Source organism: Schizophyllum commune (assembly GCF_000143185.2).
Source record: "Schizophyllum commune H4-8 unplaced genomic scaffold SCHCOscaffold_4, whole genome shotgun sequence".
Classification (NCBI taxonomy): domain Eukaryota; kingdom Fungi; phylum Basidiomycota; class Agaricomycetes; order Agaricales; family Schizophyllaceae; genus Schizophyllum; species Schizophyllum commune.
Window position 1 is genome coordinate 197,973 of NW_026089541.1, and position 14,358 is coordinate 212,330.

General features: G+C 58.6%; 8 protein-coding genes across 8 annotated transcripts; 6 read left to right on the plus strand and 2 right to left on the minus strand.

Moving 5' to 3' along the window:
• Positions 1-225: 225 nt before the first annotated feature.
• On the plus strand, positions 226-2,793 carry SCHCODRAFT_02665040 (uncharacterized protein; the record flags this gene model as incomplete). The annotated part of the gene is made up of 6 exons (XM_050346542.1): positions 226-917; positions 975-1,420; positions 1,544-1,613; positions 1,870-1,943; positions 1,980-2,017; positions 2,077-2,793. 6 exons carry the CDS (start codon positions 226-228, stop codon positions 2,791-2,793), a joined length of 2,037 nt encoding a protein of 678 aa, XP_050200847.1.
• A 976-nt stretch (positions 2,794-3,769) lies between these two features.
• On the plus strand, positions 3,770-5,400 carry SCHCODRAFT_02746112 (uncharacterized protein; the record flags this gene model as incomplete). Its single annotated transcript, XM_050347197.1, has 4 exons — positions 3,770-3,775; positions 3,854-4,472; positions 4,853-4,868; positions 4,927-5,400. The coding sequence occupies 4 exons, from the start codon at positions 3,770-3,772 to the stop codon at positions 5,336-5,338; spliced, it is 1,053 nt and encodes a 350-aa protein (XP_050200848.1). The 3' UTR covers positions 5,339-5,400.
• Positions 4,852-6,576, plus strand: SCHCODRAFT_02617206 (uncharacterized protein). Its single transcript, XM_050344794.1, has 3 exons — positions 4,852-4,892; positions 4,943-6,386; positions 6,439-6,576. Exon 2 carries the CDS (start codon positions 5,335-5,337, stop codon positions 6,364-6,366), a length of 1,032 nt encoding a protein of 343 aa, XP_050200849.1. The 5' UTR covers positions 4,852-4,892; positions 4,943-5,334; the 3' UTR covers positions 6,367-6,386; positions 6,439-6,576.
• An 83-nt stretch (positions 6,577-6,659) lies between these two features.
• SCHCODRAFT_02617209 (uncharacterized protein) lies at positions 6,660-8,301 on the plus strand. The gene is made up of 2 exons (XM_003032411.3): positions 6,660-6,710; positions 6,761-8,301. Exon 2 carries the CDS (start codon positions 6,869-6,871, stop codon positions 8,207-8,209), a length of 1,341 nt encoding a protein of 446 aa, XP_003032457.1. The 5' UTR covers positions 6,660-6,710; positions 6,761-6,868; the 3' UTR covers positions 8,210-8,301.
• A 160-nt stretch (positions 8,302-8,461) lies between these two features.
• On the plus strand, positions 8,462-10,250 carry SCHCODRAFT_02534445 (uncharacterized protein). Its single transcript, XM_050343569.1, has 2 exons — positions 8,462-8,490; positions 8,541-10,250. The coding sequence occupies exon 2, from the start codon at positions 8,551-8,553 to the stop codon at positions 10,084-10,086; it is 1,536 nt and encodes a 511-aa protein (XP_050200850.1). The 5' UTR covers positions 8,462-8,490; positions 8,541-8,550; the 3' UTR covers positions 10,087-10,250.
• A 180-nt stretch (positions 10,251-10,430) lies between these two features.
• Positions 10,431-10,924, minus strand: SCHCODRAFT_02617214 (uncharacterized protein). The gene has a single exon (XM_050344795.1). The coding sequence runs from the start codon at positions 10,835-10,837 to the stop codon at positions 10,556-10,558; it is 282 nt and encodes a 93-aa protein (XP_050200851.1). The 5' UTR covers positions 10,838-10,924; the 3' UTR covers positions 10,431-10,555.
• A 1,469-nt stretch (positions 10,925-12,393) lies between these two features.
• On the minus strand, positions 12,394-13,160 carry SCHCODRAFT_02211287 (uncharacterized protein). The gene has a single exon (XM_050342082.1). The coding sequence runs from the start codon at positions 13,078-13,080 to the stop codon at positions 12,691-12,693; it is 390 nt and encodes a 129-aa protein (XP_050200852.1). The 5' UTR covers positions 13,081-13,160; the 3' UTR covers positions 12,394-12,690.
• Positions 13,161-13,583: 423 nt separating this feature from the next.
• SCHCODRAFT_02465797 (uncharacterized protein) lies at positions 13,584-13,781 on the plus strand (the record flags this gene model as incomplete). Its single annotated transcript, XM_050342654.1, has 1 exon — positions 13,584-13,781. A coding segment is annotated over one exon (198 nt), but the record flags the coding sequence as incomplete, so codon positions are not given.
• Positions 13,782-14,358: the final 577 nt, after the last annotated feature.

The following is a 14,358-nucleotide window of genomic DNA, read 5'->3' on the forward strand; positions in this document are numbered from 1 at the left end:
TTGTCGAACCAACGACTCCCCTTAACCTTCAAGTGATTGTCAAGCTGTGCGTGCGTTTCTCTTTGATGCATTGGGTATGACTGGGACCATGCATGGCTTGATCGAGATTCAGGGCCACTGCCACTGATTATGGCCATGTCCACTTGGCATATAAGTAGCGGCCCCACATTCATGGTTTGTCTCCCTACATCGAACATTCGCACAATCTTCGGTCAAGCAGCTGCTATGCTCAAGACGAGTGGGCCGCCCGTTTGTAACAACCTCTCACATCTCCAAGAACCAGGTACTTGCGACGACACCAACCGGATGCAGTCTGTACCAGGGCAAGACATGGTATTCCGGTACAAAGATACCAACCGCTCCGTCGTCTTCACCACGATCACTACCGCCTGCGCATCGGAGGATGTCACCGAGGCTATGCTCGACTCCAAATTTCGGGATGCGCTCTTTGCCCGACCTGGGTTCCCTGAGCCTCTGACTCGCCCGCGCGTCCCGGCGTACTACATCGAGCCAGCTGGCGACAAGGGACTGGGCATGTTTGCCGCTCGTCATCTGCGCACGGGAAGCCTCATCGTCAGCGAGCGCCCTTTGACGCTCGAGCCCACGCGCAGGGCAGCGTGCGATACTTGCGACCACCCGAGCTGCCGTACCGCTCCCGCTAAATATATCAAGTATACCAGGGCCGAGCAAGAAAAGCACCTGCAGCTCATGCTTAATAGGATGTCGAAGGAGAGGCGCGAGGCGTTCCTCTCGTTGAAGGACTCTTCCAGCGCAAATCGAGCCGGGAATGGTCCCCTGCTCGGACGAGCGCACACCAACGCGTGGACTGCGTTCGCCGATCTCCAGTTTGAGGGTGCATCCGGCGAAGACTGCAAGTATCTCGCCACTTTTGACATGCTCTCGCGCATGAACCACAGGTACGTCGACCTTCGTATCCACGCATTCCCGACCAGCTGACCGAACGCGTATATGAGCTGTCGCCCCAATGCCCTGTTTGCCTGGGACACGCGCACCTTCTCCGGCACCCTGCGCGCCGCGCGGGACATCGCGCCCGGCGAGGAGATCACCGTCGCGTATTTCGGTGACGTGCACATCCCGCTCGTTCAGCGCAGAGCTTTCCTCGCACCCTACGGCTTTGAATGCGCCTGCCCCGCGTGCAGCGCCGGAGACACCGCGGACGCGCGCTGCGCCCGGATTCTCACTGACTACGAGGAGCTGCCAGATCCGCTCACGGCGTGCACCCTCGTCGAGTTTGGGTATCGCTATGCCATCCAGCGCATGGAGGAGGAAGGGCTCGAGAGCCTGAATGAGTACTACTTTGCGCACCTACATCTGACGCTGCACTACAGATTTGTGCGAAACGTGGAGAAGGCGATGATATACCAGGGAAAGTTGAACGCGCTCTCTTGGGCGCAGTGTGGTGAGCCATTTGTGCCCGCGAAGTGCAAGGTCCCCTGGCCGAGGCTGTAGTATTGTGCTACAAAGCATGAAACCTTCCTTATTACACCAGATTAGCCGATCATTCCGTACGATGGACATGTAGATCAGGGTGTCCGCACTCAAAAAGGAAACTTGAACATTGATCATATGACCGTGAAACCGGTCACGCGTGCGTCACGAACTCCCGCTTGCGCCGGTCGCTTGAGCCCATCACAAGCCCATCATCTCGCTCAGATACATCGCAATGTGAGTGCGTAACGTCTGCATTGCATCAAAATATTATCGAATGTGACTTCCACAGCATCGTGTATACAATCGCGCGCGGATGACCTTCTCAAGCAGGTCTCTTCGGGGGAAAATCTGGACTTTGAGCGCAGCCCGGATACAGTCCTTTACGTCTGCCGGTGATCCTTGTCGAAAAATGATAAGTATAATCATGACGCAGATGAAGCCTGTCTCGAGGCTAGACGGTAGGAATGTGACCACGAGTCGGCATATGCATGGTATGTCACGTAGTAGACACCTTTTCGGGCCTCAAGGCCACGCCCGTCAGCCCGCCTTTGTTCTCTCCCACCAGGTGCGTACATCTCTCGCAGCTTTATCCCTTGCTTTTTGGGCTGATTGCTTGGCTTATAGTTCAGTGCGACCATGCGCGCCGAGGAACTTCTCGAGCAGGCGAATCCCATGGCGAGTCTCGAGCTGCAGCGCGGCGGCTACGTCCCCTCTGCTCACCAATCCTGGCATATCCACGAGATGTCGCGGGCACTTTCCTCCGAGGCCTCTGATATCGAGACCGAGATTGCGCGCTTGCAGCATCTGCACAGGCGGATATCCATCCAGCTCGACATTCACAAGTCGATCACGGCACCCATCCGGCGTCTTCCTCTCGAGCTGCTCTCCGAGATTTTCGCCATTCTCTTCGACCGCGAGGACGAGTCACATGGCAAGGCGTATATCGTCATCTACGTACTCTGTCGTGTCTGTAGCGCCTGGCGAACGCTCGTGCGGGCAACACCACGGCTGTGGACGAGGATCCCGACGCGCGTCTTCCCGCCGGAGCTCACAGTGTCCCTCGCGCATTTCCACCACGTTCCAGACCACATCTCGCTCTCCGGCTCCCTCCCCCTTTGCCTGACGCATATTGAGCCCAACGACGATGCGCTCCTCGAGAAATTCCTCGTCAAACTTGGACCGCATCTAGCGCGTATCGGGATCATCGACTTTGACGGCAGCTGCGCCTACTTCGCGGCCGTTGGCGACAACCTCCGCATGCCGAACGCGTTCGAAGCGGGTATGGCGCTCTCGGGACCGCTCCTGCCTGGTACTATGCTGTTAATTCTGTCAAAAAAATGAAATCGACCCGGAACTACCTGAAGAAGCAATCATTCTACTTCAATCGTAGTATACTCCCATATTGCGCGCTATGATAGTTCATCAAGTGTCACCGATGGCGCCCTCCTTCGCCCCGAGAACTTATGGAGTGTCGCCCGAGCAGTCGAAAGTCGTCCCGAGTTCTTCAAATTGCCGTCCGGGCTCCCCTTTTTACCCGAGAACTTGCAGCGGCACGGTCTGAGCTATACATTCTGGTCGAAATAGTATACGCCGGAGAGATACTCGGGCGATGGTCCAAGCAAGCAGGTTCAACTGTCCGCCTTCCTGATTTGGACTGGGGGTCTCGCCCAGGCACGTGCGCCAACCTTAGCACGTGCACTGAGCGCCTGCGAGCCCTTCGCCGTGTGTTCGTTGTCTATATCTTACCCAGATCGTATGTCGTAGGGTTTGAGAAGGCGTATTGGCTATATATTTATGCTTATCAGAGCGCTAAAGAGGCTGGACTGACCACTAGCACGTCAATTACTGGGCCAGGCATCGACGTGCACCTCGAGATCAGCCTATGAGGATGGTTGAAGTCATAGTTTAGCAGCTCGTCCATAAGTTGGATAAATAGCTCGATCCTATGCCTCAGATATGGCTCAAGAGGCTGCCAACGCTACTGCCAAGCTCCCTTCCGTCGAATCCAGCGTAACTTAAGCGCTCGAACCGCGTGGCTCACGTGGCCGCCACGACCCCCCTCAACCTCAATAAGGCAAGCAGGCAGTCGAACCTGCTTGCTTCGACCATCGCCCGAGTATCTCTCCGGCGTATACTATTTCGACCAGAATGTATAGCTCAGACCGTGCCGCTGCAAGTTCTCGGGTAAAAAGGGGAGCCCGGACGGCAATTTGAAGAACTCGGGACGACTTTCGACTGCTCGGGCGACACTCCATAAGTTCTCGGGGCGAAGGAGGGCGCCATCGGTGACACTTGATGAACTATCATAGCGCGCACTATGGGAGTATACTACGATTGAAGTAGAATGATTGCTTCTTCAGGTAGTTCCGGGTCGATTTCATTTTTTTGACAGAATTAACAGCATACTGGTACGCTGGACTTCCTCGGAAACTCGCCGGCCCTCCGGCAGGTCGAGCTCTTCCATGGCTACAGATACCAGGCGAATTATGCGCGCGACTTCCGGTTTCCCGCACTTCCGGCTCTGACTTGGCTTACCCTCGAATTTCGCGGGATCATCAGTACGGACGCGATACTCCAGCTGCTGCATGCATGCCGCGACAGCCTGCAGCACCTCTCGCTGGCTCTGTACTTCTCCCAAGATGCCTATACCACCGGCCCCGTTGCACTCTCTGCACTGTCGGAATTGTTTGTCGACCGTGGTGCACATACAGTGCTTGCCTATCTCAGTGCACCTGAGCTGGAGACCCTCAGGTGCATGAGCAAGATGCAGATGCACGGCGCCGTCACGACAATGGATCTGTATATAGACCCATTCCCGCTCCTGCGCTCATTCATATCGCGCATGCCTCGCCCACGGAAACTCGAAGAATTACATATCGGCCCCATCATGCGCAGTGCAAACACCTTCGCGAGCTTCTTGGACGCCCTTGATGATGTGGAAGAGCTCTCTATCGCGGAGGGGATGCGCGCTGGGTTCATGTCGGAGGACGCGCTCATTTGGCTGACATGCGCGGATAACAGTCAGCCGCACCTGCCCGGCCTCAAGAAAATCGAACTAATTTTATCCCCGCATCCGGGACAGGCGCATAGGATCAGATACACGCTGGGGTTGATGCTGGAGTCACGAAGGCTATCACGGATCTGTGCTCTTCAAGAGGTGGTTGCAATGGAGAGTGTCATCAAATATGCGAATGTATACTGAAGAAATACAGCGTAGTTGCGGTTGATAGTAGCATAAAATCATGCTTTATAAAATTGACAATCACAGAGACCATTTTGCTTATCTGCCCCAGTCACGAAACAAAGGCTGGTGTTCTGAACGGCTGGCGGAGCAGGATTTGAACTCGCGATGTGACTGTGTGACTAACGGCCAATGACGCTTCGCGTTCTTCCCCTCCAGCCGCCATCAAGTCACAGTGCGTATCGTGAACAAGAGAGTCGTGCGTGAAAACTCGCTCGAAGTTCCGCGTGTAGGGGCTTACGCGAGCAGATGGAGGCGCTCCTGGAGCGGTTGGCAAGTCTGGGCTTGCAGCGACCCGGTTTCATCCCAACACGTGCGCAGAGACAAGAGCTCAAGCGCATCTCGGAGGAACTATCATCAGATCTTGCTGCTACGGACCAGGACGCACGGGAGCCCTCCAACCTTCACGAAGCAGTGTCCGACGCGCTCGAGGCCATTCGCTCCACTACGGCGCCCATACTCCTCCTTCCGCCAGAACTGCTTGCCGACATTTTCGACCACTTCGTTTGGTGCCATAATCGGCGATACCGCGCGGGGAGGGCTGAGTACCTCTTGGACGTGTGCACTCTTTGGCGGGCAGTCGCTCTCGGAACGCCGCACTTCTGGAACAATATTTGCACTGATTGGGGCACGCGAGGTGCATGAGCTACGCGAGGCAGGCATCGCTCTCCGATGGTCTGCCACTATATCTGTGGCATGAGAGGGCCAATAACGACCATCTGCATTGGCTGGTTGCGCAGCTCCAGCCGTACGCGCACCAGTGGCAAGAGATTGACTTCGAGGAGTCGCCCGCTGCGCTCTCAAGGCTGCGAGCCCAGGACTTGCCATGTCTCGAAGGTGCTTGGATAACCCTTACTGACAAACCATTGTCGGGGAATTTTTCGAGCTTCTTATCACGCGCGCCGGCGTTGAAGGAGCTGGACCTCAGGACCTTCGAGATCGGTCCCCCTTCACCTCCGGTCATCCGACTCCCATTCTTTAGTTGCCTTACGCGCTTGGTCCTGAGGTGCTGCCTTTGCATCGACCTAGACTGGTTCTTGTCTGTCTTACAGGCTTGTAGTCGGACCATGACCAGTCTCGCCATGGATCACGCCGTGTTTGTGGGTGTTCCGCCTTCATCCACCCAATCAACACCCATCACCATGTCTGCGTTGACCCACCTTGGCTACAACACCACTTCAGCAGAATTCCTCCGATGCATTGAGACGCCGACCCTCGAAGAACTTGAACTCAACAACATCGGCGACGGTGATCCTTTCCCTGTACTGTCAGACTTCATTTTTCGCCTTCCGCACGCCGAGAATATCAATGACATCTATCTGGAAATCATGGACTCCGAGGATCCCGAGCCGTTTCTTGATTGTGTCGCGCCACTCGTCGGCCTTCGCAGGGTGTTTATCATGCTGGCCGAAGGCGTGTCATTCTTCACAGTCGAAGCGCTCGAGCGCCTGTCCTGTGATGCTGGACACCAGCCGCTGCTCCCGAAGCTTGAAGAGCTGTGTATCTACCACATCGACGGAGAGGCCACTCCAACTCCGGCATTTGTGGGTGCGATGCGCGAGATGGTGCGCACCAGGGCGGAGGCGTCGCGCGTAGACTCGGATGCTGTGGTCACGCTGAAGGTATTCACGGACTTCGACGACCTGGAAGCTGTCGGAGATGGAGAGGAATAGTCATATGCTTTGTATTCGAGGTGCGTTGGATGACCAGCTCCTTTGAACTCACTCCTCATTGCTGTATTGTAGTCACGGGCGACGTATGAGGAGGTCTCGGAATACTCGCAGTATTGCCATCGTGTAATGACATTTAGTTTGCTATGTTCTGATCCATCTACTCCCGTGCATCGCTATATATCAATCAGCGGAGGCGCACCACGACATGCCAGAGTCGATGAATATGTGGCGACACGTTCGGGTGTTGCCGCTCTCGCATGCGATTTTCGACGTCCACTGCCGCTTGCATCCGCCTTCCACGTAGTGCGCAGTCCGACAACCTACTTACGACCCAGATCCAGAAGGTGAGTAGCTGATTCATTATAGACTTTTCACTCATGTATGCCGAGTCCAGCGTAGAGTAGAATCCTGTTCACCGTCACACTCCTTTGACGCGCCACGAGTACGGTCAGCCACGAGCTGCGAGCGCAGTGATCGCGCCTCTGTCAGTCAGGATCGAGCTATGACTAGCAAGGTCGATTCTGAGGTCCCGAAAAGTGACGTCGTGCGCGAGCGACTGCACGAGCTGCCCCTTCCGGACACCCAACAGCGCAATTTACACGACCTTATCGATCCTCCCGTTCACCGCCTCCCACCTGAGGTGGTTTCGGAAATCCTTCTCATGGTCGTCTTCGGCAACATCTGCGCGAGTGTCAGCGTGTTTGTCGTGCGGCATATCCTCTCCTGCGTCTGCGGTTCATGGCGTGAAGTGACTCGGAGCACGCCGGCCCTCTGGAACAGAGTCCCGTCTCAATTGCACTCGGTCTCTCTACAACCGCATCTGATCGACTATGCGAAGCACGCATCGGAGAACGCTACTCTCTCCGGCGCGCTCCCGCTCGAGATTTATCACCAGCTTCCCGCTGATGACCGTCTTCTCGATGAGCTTTTCGAGGCGCTACGCCCTGAATTTCACCGCGTCCAAACTATCATCATCGAAGCCGACTTCAGTCTGTTAGACAGCTATCACGGGATCGATCTTCCCGCTCTGCAGAAGGCGCACCTGGAGCTGCACGGTCAGCCGGCGAGGCGCCCACTCAATCTCTTGACAAAGGCGGCCGCGCTTTCGGAACTACGTCTCAAATTCCCTGATGACGATGATCTTTACGCAGAACTGCCTGCTCTCCCTTGTCCCGCGCTTCCTGTGTTAACGAAGCTCGCCCTAGAGATCAACGCTACCATCCCACTCGCAGAGCTGCTGCAGGCGCTACGTGCCTGTGCGGACAGTCTAACAGAAATGGAGTTACAATGGAAGAGGACTAGCCAGTCTCTATTACCCACCATTCCTCTCGTGCAGATGAACGCACTGCGCCGCATCTCCTCGTCGCTGGCCGCGCATGAGATACTCAACCACATCGATGCCCCAGCCCTGGAGCATGTCGCCATCATTCCCGTGTGCGCGTTCGACGACGGCGACCCATTCTCTTCCCTTTCCGCCTTTGTCTCTCGCCTCCCATCCCCTGGCAAAATCACGCGGCTCGAAGCGAACGCGTCTACCGACAATACCGACTCCTTCGTCGAGTGCCTTGCGAAATTGGGCGGCATACGTCAGCTGAGCATGAGCAGCACGGCGTACGAGGGTCTGTTGACGCAGGGCGTCTTCTCGCGACTGACGTGCGTGGCGGGTGCTAGGCCGCTCCTGCCCAGGCTCACGAAGCTGTACGTCTCGTTTCTACTGCCGCCGCGCGAGAATCCGGAGGCAGAGGAGGCGTTGAAGGAGATGATTGCATCGCGGAAGGCGCCTCGCGTCTGCGCATCTCGAGAGGTGGCAGCGCTGGAGTCTGCCATAGTGCGGGTTTGGTGAGGGTTCAGTTGGCTTTTTCGATATCGTGTTTACGCCTGCGCTCGCCATCGGCTCTATTTACGACTTGAATACGAGGATAGTGAGAGAGGTGATATGTCACGTACGAATTGAGTACTTGGCTAGACGCTTAAAAGCCCATACATCTTTTCGCCCAAACACCGAAAGTCGAACATGCTCATCATGTGACCCCGGAAACTGCCGACCTTGATATTCAGTTACTGGCTTTGCCTTCCATGACCTCTTTGGTCGACTGCAGTTCTCATTGATATCCCTTGGAATAGGTTAGGCGCATGATTGGGCCACTCTCAAACTATTTATGACACATCCTCAGGAGCAACGCGATGCGAGCTGATGCGCTCCTTGAGCGTGCAACGCGCTGTGCCAGCCTGGATCTGCAACGCAGTGGTTTCGTACCCTCCGCTGCGGAGGCTCTGGCGATCAACGAGATCACGACCGAACTGGAATCAGAAGTGCCAAAACTTGATGCCGAGATCCGTCGACTCTCTCAGCTCCGCGCACAGATCCTTCAGCAGCGCGATATCCATAAGTCTATCGTCTCCCCTGTTCGCCGCCTCCCGCCCGAAACGCTCTGGGATATATTCCTCGAGCTCGTCGATGAGGAGATTTGGGCCGGCGACGCGGTCTTCATCGTTCGGCACGTTCTGTCATGTGTCTGCGCCTCCTGGCGCGCCGTCGCGCGAAGTACGCCTGCGCTTTGGCAGAGAATTCCTACGCAGCTACATTCAGAGGCAATGTCGCCTGAGTGGGTGGACTACGCGAAGCACGCTGCTGAGAGCGCGACGCTTGCTGGTGGTCTACCGCTCGAGATCCACCATCAGGACGGAAGTCGGGATGCTCCCTTCCTCGATGTTGTCGAGCAGTTGGCGCCACACCTTGCGCGGGTAGAGGCAATCTGTGTCCAAGGGCGATTCTCGCTCTTTGAGGCGCTCCGAGCCACCAGCCTTCCCGCTCTGCGCGAAGTATTTATGGAGATGCGCGGCCAGCCAACGACCCACCCTATGCATTTCCTGACCGCATCCCCTGCGCTGCTCAGCCTGGACGTGCAGTACTTCAACGAATCCGAATATCCACTGCTCAATTCGCTTCATCTACCAGCCCTCCCCAATCTGACGGAGCTGTCTCTGGAGATCCATGCGACAATCTCACGAACGACGCTTCTCAAAGCGCTGAGCGCATGCGCCGGCACTCTCGTTGAGCTCAGCTTGCGCCTGTCGCTCACTGATGCTCTTATGTCCGGCGAGTCGCCAGCGTCAATTGAGCTTATAAGCCTGAACGCTCTACGCACCCTCTGCTTTGGGAACGGCGCTTACGATATCTTGGACACCATCGCCGCGCCCGCATTGAAACACGTTGGCCTGCATGCCGTGTCCGAACTTCTCGATGGGGACCCTTTTCCGACCCTGGGCGCCTTCCTCTCGCGCCCCTCCGCACCCCGCGGGCTCGAGAAGCTGACTCTGGCCGTTTCCATTGGCCAAACGGGGACATTCCTTCGGTGCTTGGAGCAGATGGAAGAGCTCACTCATCTGAGTATCCACAGCGCTGCGTTCAACGGCCTGGCGCACGAGAGCGTCTTCGCGCGGCTGACGTGCGTGGACAATGCGCCGCCGCTCCTCCCGCGGCTCACCTCGTTCGAGACTTCGCTCCCACCGCCGGACCGGCGGTCCCCGCGGGCGGAGAGTAAGCTGCAGGAGATGATCGCGTCGAGGAGGGTGCCGCGCGTATGCGCGTCGCGTGGGGTAGCGGCGCTCGAGGAGGTGGAGGTCAAGTTGGGTGGTATTGAAGAGGACCGGTCCGACGGGAGTGATGCGGAAGAGGATAGCGAAGGGGAGGATGAAGAGGAAGGGGAGTCATCGTAGTTTTGTGTTACTGGTAGGTTGCCGACACTGAAATGCGGCCCGGCCCCATGCTAGCTTGAATCGGGGGCAAGTGATCACATATCTTGGGGTTGATGACAAACCTGAATAGATACTGTCAATGTCATAGAGTCGAGGTCCTAACCTCGACTCGATTCGAGATCCATTGCGACGAGTGCGAGACATCGCTCACCGACAGCATCAAGCGCAGGAGTCTGGTGGGTCTGGTCATTGAGATCATCGACGCGAGCATGGTCGTAAGAATAATCACCGGCAACACGCCAGCACGTCCACAATTACCGGCTCCCTCGGGCCTTGAGGATCATCAGCATCACCCGGACGCATCATCAAGCGGAGGAAGAAATTTTGATTGTTGATGTGATCCGCGACCATAAAAGACAGGGTGATCCGCGACCATAAAGGACAGAGTGATCCGCGAAGTACAAGGCTTGCCTAATCGGGTACAAAGGGATCAGAAACGAAGTGAGCTTGGGATGGGGAATAAGCAGGCGGCGGAAGGCGAGGCGGCAACAGGCGGCGGGAGGCGAGGTGGCAGCAGATGTTGTGAAGGGGTGATATCAGTATGATAGGAGGATAAGAGGGACAAGGAAGAAGTGGAGGGACGAAGAAGAAATAAGGGGACGAAGCGCGAGGGAGACGGGGAGAGAAGGAATAGAGGAATTATACATAGCAAAATGAAGGCAAGGCCGAGGCGCGTACAACAGCCTGAAGTAAAGGAGTAGATCAGAGTCATTTCCCCCTCGCGCGACAGCCCACGCGGAGAAGGACGCAAAAGCGATGTGGCTCGAGCACACGTTAGACGCCCGGCGCCTATTCGAGGCGTCTGCCGCCAATGCGGTGCATCACGCAATGGCGGACCGCGTCGGTGGTTCGATGTCCGTGGAAGTGTCAACAGGGCCTGTAGTATCGGGGAAAGGCTGGGGCGAAGTGCTGTGGGAATACATATATGGCGAGCGCAGCGTTGGGAAAAAGGTAAATGAAAGATACCGGGCGACGAAGTTCGCCGTATGCAAAATAAACGTACCGGAAGAAGAGCGCTGCTCCAGGTAGGAGAATAACAGACGCGGTATGTTGATGACGACGCGAAAAGACAAACTGCTAGCGACTCTTCGAATGGGAAGGACGGAAGAAGGACGGCGTATGAGGAAAAGGAACGATGTTAGGTGATGACTGATGATGTTCAATCAGACTGACGACGTCGAATCGAGAAGGACGACGTCGAATCGAGAAGGACGACGCCAAATCGAGAAGGACGGCGCCGAATCAAGAAAGACGGCGCCGAATCAAGAAGGACGTCGCTGTATGAAGAAGACCATCGGCAGATGAAAGCCAGCGGTCTATGCGATCTGATAGCGCTAAGGATCAACAGATGGGCTGTAGGATCATTCAGATGGGCTGCAGGATCGTTCAGATGAACTGTTCATCAGCATCATGCGCACCGCTATCACGCAGAGGTATACAGTCGAGGAGACGGAGCTATGCTAGCGGCGGGAGGGGCGATACATTCGGCGGGAGGGGCGATACATTCGGCGGGAGGGGCGATACACTCGGCTGGACGAGGTGTGCATCCCGTGGGGCTGGTTATACATTCGGCGGTAGGACCTCGACTGGAGCTATTGAGTCAGGACACACAACGCAGAGGTGGACTCATACTTCCCATAGCGCTGACTGATACCGTCAACCGCGCGAGAAGTACCGTCAACCGCGCGAAGAGTCTTGTCAGCGGCACGCGGACAGTCAAGCTGCAAATAGACGCTGATAGCGCTGCGGCGGGGGAAACTTCGCGGCTTCGGTGCTGGGGATGACGCACGGGTGAGTTCGTGGGTCGAAGTTCGGTGAGATGAAGTTCGCGCTGAAGCGTACTCTATTCTGGAAATATCCCATCGCATTCAGGGAATACATGAGGTGACTGGCATCTGGATTGACGCGGCCACAAGGGCAGACCGACAAGGAAGACTGGCATCAGGGCGTGATGACTGACCGGGGTCGTGATGGCTGACCGGAAGACGGGATGACTGAGAAGAGAATATATTGAACGTGTATCGCAAACACGGTCCCCGGAGCGAATGTATAGGACTGCACGTCGAGGGAGGCTGCCGCGCATCAGCTTCTCCCGCAAGCTGATAGCGGGCATGTTCATCACCGGATCCACGGCTGTGAGGTCGGGGTCGAGAGCTGTGGGCGCGGGGACGTAGGCGCTGCAGAAGTATCCGCTCGGGCGAGGAGAGACAAGTTGAACTGTTGGCAACACCACGCGCGATGTTGATGATGTGATGGGCTGATCCGCGGGGGCTTTGCGGCTGCGCGCGCGCCCTCCCGCTCGATGATGGCGCGCCCCCGCCTCCCCCTCGCTGCTCGTCGTCGTCGACGGCGGCGAGCGCGGGGCGATAAGGACGGAGGGCGAGGCACGCGGTGGCAACGGGCGGTTCTAGGCGCTTCCGTTCGGGGATAGTGATCAGGGGCCGGCGGAGGTGCCGGGTAAAATTGCTGAGGCTGGTTCGCCAGCGCCGACGTGCTCGGTGCTCCTTGTCGTTGTACTCGACGCTGTGCGGAAGTCTTTGTCGTGGTCAACGACGCCGACGACGGTCAAGCATCAAAAGGAAGTGAGCTAGGTGCGTGTGGGTGTGGGACGCCGCGCGGACCAGCTCGCGGCGCCCGGCTCGGTTTGTGCACGCGAGCAGGGGACGCTGATTGGCCGTCGCACAGGTCGCTCGTCTTGGCCGGACATGTATTCGTGGTGCGCCCTCGTCCGCTTATATAGGCGGGACGCCCGCTGATTGCTCCTCTGCAGGAACGCCCAGGTCCGCTCCCCCAGCGCTGCCACCGACGGCGACGAGCAGAGAGGCAGCCAGTCGCCCGCCCCGCCCGCCGACGCCGCCAAGGACGCAGCAGCACCCGCCGAGACGGCGAGCACAGAAAAGCCTGCGCGTGGTGATCGCCCGGTGAGCCCGCGCGCGCCGCCCCCGCTGTTGGCATCAATTGACGCCACAATGCAGATGCCCCACCGCGTCGACACGCGCCCCGAGCCCTACCCGACCAGCATGAGCGCCGTGTACGTCCTGGGCGACGACGGCGGCGACTTTGGCTGACATGGCTCTTTTTTCAGATCACATCACCGAGCCGCGGCCCAGCCGTATCCGCCCCCTACCCGCCGTACGTCGCCGCCGCCGATAGCGACGATGCACCCCAGGCACTCGCCCACGCCCTCCGCGAGCTCCTCTGCCCCGACCCCGCCGCTCAACGGCCACGCGCACAACCACTCCCCGCGCCCATACCCGCCGCCACCCCCGGCTCACTACCCGGAGCGCTGGCCGCCGCAGCCGCCGTATGAGCACGCCGCCCACTACCCGCCCGCCCCAGGCCTGCCCCCTCCCTCCGTCTACTCCCACCCGCCGCCACCCCCAGGCGCCGGAGGTCCCCCGCGCGGCTACGAGTACGCGAGCAACGCGTACGCCCCCGGCCCGCCGGGCCCGCCCATCGTGCACACGGACGACGCGTCGACGAAGCTCTCCGACCGCGTCCGCCGCCGCTGCTTCAACTGCTGCACGACGGACACGAGCACGTGGCGCCGCAGCACGCTCTCCCCGGGGAAGGTCCTCTGCAACAAGTGTGGCCTCTTCGAGCGCACGCACTCGCGCCCGCGCCCCGAGCAGTTCCCGCACAAGCGCGGGCCGCTCGCGGCGGCGGCGGCGGGGGGACGCTCACCACTGCCCCCTCACGCGCAACATGGGCCGCCACCGCCGCACGCGCAGCCGTATCCGCCGCCACCACCCTCCGGGCCCCCGCCTGCCGGGTACAGTCTGCCCCCTATCCAGCACGGCGGCCCTCCTCCCCCTGGTCCACACGGCAGCCCGGGCGCGCTCCCGCCTATCCAGAGCCAACCATACCAGTATGTGCACACGACGCACATCGCGCCTATCGACGCGCCCGGCGACCGCGCGCGCTACGACGCCGTGCGGCAGTACGAGCTCCAGCGCCCTGGTCCCCCGCCGCACGATTCGCGCTACCCGCCGCCGCCTCCTCCCCCTCAGGACGCCCCGCGGTACGGCACGCCCGCGGATGGCGCGCGCTACCCGCCACCGCCTCCTCCCGGGGCCGAGCCCCCGCGCTATGAAGACGGGCGCGTGTACAGCTACCCACCGCCGCTGGAGCCAGGACGTTACCCTCCTCAGGATCCCTACCAGAGGCCGCCCTCGGACGGCCCGCGCTATCCAGCCCCTCCCGACAACCGCCACCCGCCTCCAGCGGACGGTG